Source organism: Sapajus apella, unplaced genomic scaffold (genome assembly GCF_009761245.1).
Source record: "Sapajus apella isolate SASKATOON/1434 unplaced genomic scaffold, GSC_monkey_1.0 scaffold1082, whole genome shotgun sequence".
Classification (NCBI taxonomy): Eukaryota; Metazoa; Chordata; class Mammalia; order Primates; family Cebidae; genus Sapajus; species Sapajus apella.
The window spans coordinates 3234-13523 of NW_022438008.1; the positions used below are offsets into that span (position 1 = coordinate 3234).

A 10290-nucleotide genomic window follows, 5' to 3' on the forward strand; every position below is an offset into this window, starting at 1 on the left:
GATTACAGGCACGCGCCACCATGCCCAGCTAATTTTTTGTATTTTTAGTAGAGACGGGGTTTCACCATGTTGACCAGGATGGTCTCGATCTCTTGACCTCGTGATCCACCCGCCTCGGCCTCCCAAAGTGCTGGGATTACAGGCGTGAGCCACTGCGCCCGGCCACTATCTCCTCTTCATTTCTATTTCTTTATCATTATTATTTTTTGTACTTCAAGTTTGAGATAAATTTTAGTTTAAAAAATTTCTTTTTTACTACATAATCACTTCTGAAAGACGCCTTTGTGGCGTCCTATAAACAAATCACATCATTTCTTTCTTTACATGTTTATGTTCCAGTTATTTTCCTGTTGACCTCAGAGTTAGTTAGTTAGCTAGTTACTGTTTTTTTTTGAGACGGAGACTCACTCTGTCACTCAGGCTGGAATGCAGTGGCACAATGTTCTCTCACTGCAGCCTCCACCTCCCAGGTTCAAGCTATTCTCCTGCCTCAGTTGTCTGAGTAGCTGGGATTAAACCGGCACACACCACCATGCACGGTTAATTTTTGTATTTTTAGAAGAGACAGGATTTTACCATGTTGGCCAAGCTGATGTTGAACTCCTGACCTTGAGATCCGCCTGCCTCGGCCTGTAGGGCACGTTGGGAGCCAGATGTAAGGCTGAGGGCCCCACAGGGTCGTGGGGTGAGCCTTATGCTGTGCTGAGGCGCAGGATCCCAAAAATAAAGAGACAGGACACAGGAGCACAAAGAAAACGCAGCTGGGCCCAGGGGCCTATGCCACCTACAAGCGGAGTCAGGCGAGGCCCCGAATGTCCAGAAGCATGAGTATTTATTGTGTATAGGTTAGGGGGCAGGGCAGTGAGTGAAATCACCTTTAAGGATAGTGATAGAGTCTTGAGCAATAAAACATGGGGTCCACCCACATTAGGGCATCTAGGCCAGGAGGTGGACAGTGCACAGCAAGGGGTCTGTTCCCATGAAGGCAAGGGCCGTGTGCACTAAGGGGTCCATCCCCATTAGGTCACCGAGTGTTGAAGGTGGGCCGTGCGCAGTGAAGAGGGTGAAGTGTGCCATACTTCTATCTATGGGAAACTACTTCTAAGAAGATTTATGGGAGGATGCTTTAAGTCCCATGGCAGTGACAGAGCTGTCAAGGTTACCGCCACCTTCTGGCAGCTTCCAATGGGTTCTATGGGAAGATGCTTTTCAAGCAGCACAGGAGCAAGAGCTGATAAAGTTCACAGTCACCAAGGTGGATTGCCGTTCTGAGGGCAGCCTTCCACAAGAACTGGAGCAAGGTCCTACAACTCCTTTATCAGGAGGAGTGGCTCTCGCCCCAAGCCTGCCATACAGCGGGTATCTTTACGATACTGAACACTGCCGCCTGGGCCATGGATTTTTGTCCTGGTATAACTGTTTTCCCTTAAATCATGCTCTGCACTGTGTCTGCTCCAGGCATTCCTCCGATTATAAGCTGCTTATTCCTTAATTCATGCTCTGTACTGTGTCCACTCTAGGCATTCCTCTGATTATGAACTAAGATATAATTATAGGTATATATGTAGGGAAATATTCTTTAGGCACTCATACTATCAACAATTATATGATTATATATAGAGGATTATATAAAGGGATTCTTCAAGCCCTATTTCTATAAACTAATATATGATTATGTAAAGGATTATATAAAAGGAAATATCTGAATAGTAATACTATAAAGTGAGATATTCCTCAAGCCCTAACTGTGCCAGGGTTCTGCTTAGCTCTCATTCCTCAGTGCCTATATGGGGGGGTTACCTCCCAAAGTGCTGGTATTACAGTCATGAACCACTGTGCCTGGCCTTATATTTAAAAAAAAAAAAAAAAAAATTAAAAATGGTTTCTGTTTGAAGTTAGTTGCGTCTGGTTTAGATCAAGGTCTGCATGCTTTCTAGTCTTCATTATTTATTGGAAGCCTTTGTAGGTAATACTTAAGTTTGATTGTTTCAGTGTGTACTTGGTAAAGATGTCAGTGACCGTTTACCTTAACATCAAAATGTAGTTTAACCAGTTAGTCTACTTTTCAGTTTTCTTTCCTTATGTCATTCATTAAAATCTTGAGCTGTGAGCTCCTAAGTTCATGTTTCCCTCCAGGCCCTGTGGTTCGTTCTGGAGATATGTTGAAAGATTCTTTGTTGTTGTGGGAGAAAAATGTTTGAAGACTTGGTCCCTGCCTGATCTGGGTCCCCGGGGCCTCTCTGACCTCATCTCCTGCCTGTGTCCTCCTTGCTCCCTCTGCTCCAGCCGCAGGCCTCTTTCCTGTTCCTGGGGCCGAGGTTGCACCTGCCTCAAGGCCTTCACGTGGGCTGTGTCTCTGCTGGAACTCGCTGGCCCCTCAGCTGCAGGTGCAGACACGCCTCCTTCCCCGGTGTCTGTTCTGATATCACCTCTCAGTGGGGACTTCTGTGACCCACCTCCCGATGAGCACTCCAGCCACACCCTCACCCCCACCTCTGGTCCATGTTGGCTGTTCTGCATGCTTCTTTTTGTTTTCTTCACCTTCCACTGCCTCAGTACTGATGATCCAAGGCCTCGGGGGCAGAGCAGAGCTAGACGGCCGGGCTGTGCTGGGCTTGCCTCCTCCTCCGAGTGGATCTCAACCGTGTCTTCACATTAGAGTGCTGGGGAATTTACACTCATATCTATTATGCTCCAGAAATTCTCCTTCACACACTTAGGGTAGGCCTGAGTAATTTTTTTTGTCTGTTTGGAAATTTTTTTACTTTCGTTGTTGTTGTTTTGTTATTGTTAAGACAAAGTTTCACTCTTGTTGCCCAGCGTGGAGTGCAAAGGTGTGATCTTGACTCACTGCAACCTCCTCCTTCAGGATTCAAGCGATTCTTCTGCCTCAGCCTCCCAAGTAGCTGGGATTACAGGCATGGACCACCACGTCTGGCTAATTTTGTATTTTTAGTAGAGAAAGTGTTTTTCCATGTTAGGCTGGTCTCCAAGTGCTCACCTCAGGTGATCTGCCTGCCTGGGCCTCCCAAAGTGCTGGGATTACAGGCGTGAGCCACCACGCCTGGCCTTAACTTTATTTGATGTTTTTGACAATCAGTGATTGGTTCTCATCCACAGTGCCGGTCTGTAGGTTTTAGAAAGTGATAACAGGTACACAGGTAACCACGGTATAGAGCTTATTTGGTGACTCTTCATCCTCATTACATTTTCTGGGCAACCGCACGTGGACATGGTGCGGGACATTTCTCATTCCTTTGGCCCGGACGGCTTTGTTGAGCCTAGTATCAATGAACACACCTGGATTTTTCATGTTCTTCATGGGCTTGTGAATGTTGATGGTGTACTCTTGGGTCACCGCCTGGTTGGTGGCAGAATGGCTCTTTTTCTTCTTGCCACACCTCTTTGTGGGAGCCATTCTGCCGGGTCCTAGTTGGAAAGTTTGCTGAGTTTTTTTTTGGTTTTTTTTTTTTTTTTTTTTTTTTTTTTTTTTTTTGAGACGGAGTTTCACTCATGTTACCCAGGCTGGAGTGCAATGGCGCGATCTCGGCTCACCGCAATCTCCGCCTCCTGGGTTCAGGCAATTCTCCTGCCTCAGCCTCCTGAGTAGCTAGGATTACAGGCACGCACCACCATGCCCAGCTAATTTTTTGTATTTTTAGTAGAGACAGGGTTTCACCATGTTGACCAGGATGGTCTCGATCTCTTGACCTCGTGATCCACCCTCCTCGGCCTCCCAAAGTGCTGGGATTACAGGCTTGAGCCACCACCCCTGGCCGAAACCCCATCTTAAAAAAAAAAAAGAAAAAATTTTTTTTAGATAGAGTCTCACTCTTGTCACCCAGGCTGGACTGCTGTGGTGCAATCTTGGCTCATTGCAACCTCCTCCTCCTCGGCTCAAGTGATCCTCCCACCTCAGCCTCCTAATTAGCGGAGAGCACAGACACAGAGATGTGTACCACCATGCCTAGCTAAGTGTTTGTATTTTTGGTAGAGATGGGGTTTCACCATGTTGCCCAGGCTGGTCTCAAACTCTTGTACTCATACGATCCACCTCCCTTGGCCTTCCAGAGTGCTGGGATTAAAGTTCTGGGCCACCGCACCCAGCCTCTGCCTGGGCTTTGGTGAGGGCTGAGTCTGTGCCCTGAAGGGAAGCTCATTCTAGCCCAGCTCCCCACTGATGCAGTCTGCGTGTGGGTGTCTCCAGGAGGGAAGTGGGTTCTGAAGAAAGGGATCAAAAATCACTTAGTTTTCTTGTAGGAGTTTATCGTCCCTGGTGCAGTGGGCAGCAGAGGGAACCGTATTTCCTCTGGGTGAGGTCTCCTTTGTATGTGTCGTTGTGTTCCAGGGAGGGGGTGTGTTGATTCTGAGCAATAAACAACATATTTTTGACATTCAGGATTGACTTCTAATGACTCTTGATACGTGAGGAAGAAACCCGGAAGAGGAAGAGGAAAGCAAAGGAGTCAGGAATGGCTCTTCCTCAGGTGAGATGATATTCTCGGTGGATGTTCTGTCTCCTTCCTTTCAGAAATGCTGGGCCTTGAAGTTGGGAATCTTCTCTGAGTCTGAAGCGTCCTGCCTGACAGGTTTGCTGGCACTCACCCATGCCTTCCCTCAGTCCCTTATCTCACTTAGATTCCAGCTCCCATGACCCAGTGACATGAGCTTGGGAAGAGACTGCACTGGGCATGGTCCTGGGAAGGGCTCACCCCAAACGTGGATGAAGATGGGGTGTGGGCCCTGTGGTGTCAGGGCTGTTGGGCAGCAGGGATTGTTCAGGGGCTACATCGGGGTGCACCGTCAGCTCTGTGTACACCAGGAGTAGAGCAGCTGCCCATGGAAGTCATGTATTAATGTGTACAAAGTACAGGGTAAGTTCCAGAAAATGAGACCAATAAGGGGAAGTCTTTTCTGCCTAAGTTTTACTACATTTTTAGCTAATTGAGTGAGTTACTGTTTTCTTGACTCCAAAAATCTTACTCATTAGAATGGAATGTTCACACACAGACATGAATGATAGAAGGTGTTTTATGCCATCGTTATTTTAAGAATATAAAATGAGCCTAAAAAATAGCAGGAGATTAATTAAACCATTCTTAACGCATTGAGCTCCTGCAGACTGTGGTGTTACTGTAGAGAGGCTTGTGACACAGGTGTTTTTGGTAAAAATGGTTATGATTTTTCTCAAATATAGGAGCAGTACTTCTTTTTTATCCTAGAGGATGGAGCTATATTTTTATTTATTTCTTTTTTTGAGATGGAGTCTCCCTCTGTCTCCCAGGCTGAAGTGCAGTGGTGCAATCTTGGATCACTGCAACCCCTGCCTTCTGGGTTCAAGCAATTCTCCTGCCTCAGACTCCTGAGTAGCTGGGACTACAGCCACTTGCCACCACGACTTGCCAGATTTTAGTTTCTGATCTTTCACTGTGGACGCTGTCGTCTTTGAAGACATCACTCATGGTCTGTCTCATGTAGATACTCAATGTCACTTGGTGCGTCAATAAAAGTGTCTAACATTTGTATAATGGGAATCCTGCATTGATTTTGTGTATGTGTGCATCTTGTATTATCTACAAACATAAGGAATTCATACCGAGAGGGTGTTATGACTTCTTCAGAAAGTGTAATAAAACACAACTACAAAGACACAATGTGGCGAAAAGTCCCTTACTCAGGTTTGTCAGAACATTCACTACAATTAAAACCATGCTTTCACCTCTTTTCTCATTTTCCATAAGGATAAGAACTCTAGCAAGACACTGTAGCTTATGCCTGTAATCCCAGTACTTTGGTAGGCGAGGCCAGTGGATCTTCTGAGCTTTGAAGTTCAAAACCAGCCTGACCAACATGGAGAAACCCTGTCTCTATGAAAAATGCGAAATTAGTCGGGCATGGTGGCGCCAGCCTGTAATCCCAGCTACTTGAGAGGCTGAGGCAGGAGAATTGCATGAACCCAGGTGGCGGAGCTTTTGGTGAGCTCAGATCATGCCATTGAACTCCAGCCTGGGCAACAAGAGGGAAACTCCATCTCAAAAAAAGAAAAGGGGAAAAAAAAAGACTCCTCTTATAATGATTTGGTTAAAATGTGTTTTCATTTCAGGGTCCATTGACATTCAGGGATGTGGCCGTAGAATTCTCTCCGGAGGAGTGGAAATGCCTGGACTCTGCTCAGAGGACTTTATACAGGGACGTGATGTTGGAGAATTACAGGAACCTGGTCTCCCTGGGTGAGGACAACTCCCTCCAGAAGCGGTGATGTGCCCTTGCGTATGTTTGTATTTTCCGTATTGATTTTGAAATGAAAAGCTTCATGATGCAGCATCTGGACTTTAACTGTCCCCTTTGTTTAGATGTTGTGCATTCTTCATGATACCTCAGTGGGAGTTCCAGAACTCAAGTAGGCATAAACCTTACGGCAGGCCAGGCATCATCAACCGTGCCTATAATCTTAGCACTGTGGGAGGCCGAGAATTGTGGATCACTTCAGGTCAGGAGTTAGAGACCAGCCTGGCCAACATAGCGAAACCCCATCTCTACTAAAAATACAAAAATCAGCGGGGCGTGGTGGGCCACACCTTTAACTTCAGCTACTAGAAAGGCTGAGGATGGAGAATCGCTTGAACCCAGAAGGCAAAGGTTGCAGTGAGTTGAGATCCCACCACACTATCCAGCCCAGGTGAAACGCTGTCTCAAAAAACAAACACAAAACCTTATGGCAGACTTTAAAGATGTCCACTTCTGGCTGGGCGCGGTGGTTCCTGCCTGTAATCTCAGCACTTTAGGAGGCTAAGGTGGGTGGATCACCTGAGGTCGGGAGTTCAAGACCAGCTTGATCAACAGAGAAACCCTGTCTGTACTAAAAATACAAAATTAGCCGGGGATTGTGACAGATGACTGTAATCCCAGCTACTTGGGAGGCGGAGGTAGGAGAATGGCTTGAACTTGGGAGGTGGAGGTTGCAGTGAGTCATAATCGTGCCATTTCACTCTGTTGCCCTCCAGCCAGGGCAACAAGAGTAAAAGTCAGTCTTCTTTTTTTTTTTTTTTTTTAAGATATCCAGTTCCCTGTTTGCTACTCAGGAGGCTGAGGCAGGAGAATTGCTTGAACCTGGGAGACAGAGGTTGCAGTGAGCCAAGATCGTGCCACTGCACTCCAGCTTGGGTGACACAGTGAGATTCTATCTCTGGGAAAAAAAAAAAAAGTAGCAGTGGCTTAAACAAATATCAGTGTACGTAAAACCAGAGGCATCTTAGCAGTGACCTGTGCTCCACACAAGGACCATGGGAAGATTCACGGGTGTGCCATGCCCCAGGCACCTGCATGTGTTCAGTATTTGGAATCTTTCGTATCCCCCATATTTCAGGGATTTGCAAGCAGGCTTCATCACGCAGTCATGATTGATATTAACTCAGTCTCCAGCCCCTCTCCCCTTTGTGGAGGATGGCTGATGTCAGTGACTGGTTCATGCTTCTAAGCGTGTCCTGACCTTTCTGGTGATCAGCTCCATGCAGGAGACATTAGAGGTTATCTCATTAGGACCCTCCCATCACTCGGGACATCCCAAGGTCTTAGGAGCTTTGTGCCAGGAACTGGGGAAAAGACCAATATATGCATTTCTTCGTACGTCACAAGGTTGCTCAGATGGTATTACAGGCATATGCTACCACCCTTTGCTAATTTTGTATATTTAGTAGAGACAGGGTTTCTCCTTTTTTGTCAGGCTGGTCTCAAACTCCCGACCTCAGGTGATCTGTCCACCTCATCCTCGTGAAGTACTGGGATAACAGGCGTGAACCACTGTACCTGGTCTCTCTATCATTTTATTTACCTTTACTAAAGAACTTTATATATATTTGCGTGTTGGAATTACTCTTTCACCTGTCACCCAGGCTGGAGTGCAGTGGCGTGATCTTGGCTCACTGCAAACTCCGCCTCCCAGGTTCGAGCAATTCTCATGCCTCAGCCTTCCAAGTAGCTGGGATGACAGCTGAGTGCCATTATGCTCCAATAATTTCTTTTATTATTTTAGTAGAGACGGTGTTTCACTGTCTTTGCCAGGATGTTCTCAATCTACTGAACTTGTGATCTTCCTGCCTCGACCTCCTGCCTCATGCTGGGATTATAGGCATGAGCTACTATACCCACCCTGCCTCAAGTCTTTTAAAACATGTTAGTGCTGGCCGGGCGCGGTGGCTCAAGCCTGTAATCCCAGCACTTTGGGAGGCCGAGGCGGGTGGATCACGAGGTCAAGAGATCGAGACCATCCTGGTCAACACGGTGAAACCCCGTCTCTACTAAAAATACAAAAAATTAGCTGGGCATGGTGGTGCATGCCTGTAATCCCAGCTACTCAGGAGGCTGAGGCAGGAGAATTGCCTGAACCCAGGAGGCGGAGGTTGCGGTGAGCCGAGATCGCGCCATTGCACTCCAGCCTGGGTAACAAGAGCGAAACTCCGTCTCAAAAAAAAAAAAACAAAAACATGTTAGTGCTATTACATGGCTTCAAGTGTTGCAAGTTTTATTGGATGGATTTAAACTTCCTTTGTTTAATAAGATTTGTCAGCCTTTGGTGATGTTGATGGTGAGATGCTCCTTTTTCTGTCTCAGTCACTTTATTGTCATGTCAGAAATAGCTTAGACTGGCTGGCTGTGGTGGCTCATGCCTCTAATTCCCGCACTTTGGGAGGCCATGGTGGGTGGATCACTTGTAATCAGGAGTTCGCGACCAGTCTGGCCAACATGATGAAACCTCGAATCTACTGAATACAAAAAATTGGCCAGGCGCGGTGGCTCACACCCGTAATCTCAGCACTTTAAGAGGCTGAGACAGGCAGATAACCTGTAGTCAGGAGTTCAAGACCAGCCTGCCCAACATGGTGAAACCATGTTTACTAAAAATACAAAAATTAGCTGGGTATGGTGGTGCATGCCTGTTATCCCAGGTACACAGGAGAATCGCTTGAACCCGAGAAGTGGAAGTTTCAGTGAGCCAAGATTGCGCCACTGCACTCCAGCCTGAATGACAGAGTGAGACTCTGGGCTGGAGTAGGAGAATCTCTTGAGGCAGGAGAATTATGCCACAAAACTCCAGCCTGAGTGATAGAGCATGACTCTGTCTCAAAAACAAACGAACAAAAAGAAATAGCTTAAGCTGGAAGGCTTAAGACACAGCAGTGTATTTCTCATGAATCTGAAAAGTGGGAATTCCAAGAGCAAGGTGCAGCCACATTGGTTCCTGGTGAGAACCTTCTCATGATTGAGCCCAGCCATCCTCCTGCTGAGTCCTGACATGGTGGAAAGAGGAAAAGGCAAGGAGCTCTTGACTGTCTCTTTTTATAAAAGCACTGATCCTATTCGCGAGTAGTCAACACCCATGACCAAAGTCTCTCAAAGGCTCCATGTGCAGGAACATCCTATTGGAGAATCAGAACTCTCAACATGGCTTTTCACCAATAAGAACATTCATTCTAGGGAGTCTGCATCATATTTGTAGCGGTTTTATTTTGCAGTTTGTTTTATGCAGTGTTTTCTCTGATCTCAGTTTATAAATTTTTCTAGTAAACATTCTGTTCTACATTTTATGCACAGTGAACTAGATAACTAAGGGCAATGTATATATACAGAATTGCTGTATTGCCTGGCTGTTACAAAACTGTGGTTGTGATACCATAATTGTACCCTGCAACACTGTTAGTCAATTATTTTTTTTCCCTCTGCATCCCATGTTTAAGCAATTCTCCTGCCTCAGCCTCCTGACTAGCTGGGGTACAGGTATGCACCACCAAGCCTAGCCAATTTTTTGTATTTTTAGTAGTGATGGGGTTTCACTATGTTGGCCAAGCTGGTCTTGAACTCCTGACCTCATGATCTGCCATCCTTAGCCTGTAATTCCAAAGTGCTGGAATTACAGGTGTGGCTACCATGCTTAGCCCTTTTTTTTTTTCTCTGAAATGGAGTCTCATCCTGTCTCCTATGCAGGAGTATAATGGTGTAGTCTCAGCTCATTGTAACCTCCCCATCCTGGGGAGGTTCAAACGATTCTCCTGCCTCAGCCTCTCAAGTAGCTGGAATGAAAGGCACCCGCTACTATACCCAGCTAATTTTTTTTTTTTGTATTTTTAGTAGAGACAGAGTTTCCCCATGTTGGCCAGGCTGCTTTCAAACTCCTGACCTTGTGATCTGCCTGCCTCGGCCTCCCAAAGTGCTGGGATTACAGGTGTGAGACATTGCACCCGGCCATTTTCAATTCTCATTCCTTTTTTTTTTTTTTTTTTTTTTTTTTTTTTT

At 46.2% G+C, this 10290-nt stretch overlaps 1 protein-coding gene across 2 annotated transcripts in view; it reads left to right on the top strand.

Annotated features, from left to right (window-relative positions):
• The window catches only part of LOC116546575 (zinc finger protein 888-like), a 16605-nt gene that overhangs the window by 2753 nt on the left and 3562 nt on the right, over positions 1–10290 (top strand). Inside the window, exons 2-3 of one of the 2 annotated variants that reach the window (XM_032272791.1) lie at positions 4400–4487; positions 6104–6270. Coding sequence is in view for 1 of the 2 variants with exons in the window: in XM_032272790.1 (XP_032128681.1) it covers positions 4473–4487; positions 6104–6230 (142 nt within the window). In the remaining variant the exon portion in view is untranslated. The remainder of the gene's footprint in view (positions 1–4399; positions 4488–6103; positions 6271–10290) is intronic. The other variant, XM_032272790.1, reaches the window with a different exon arrangement.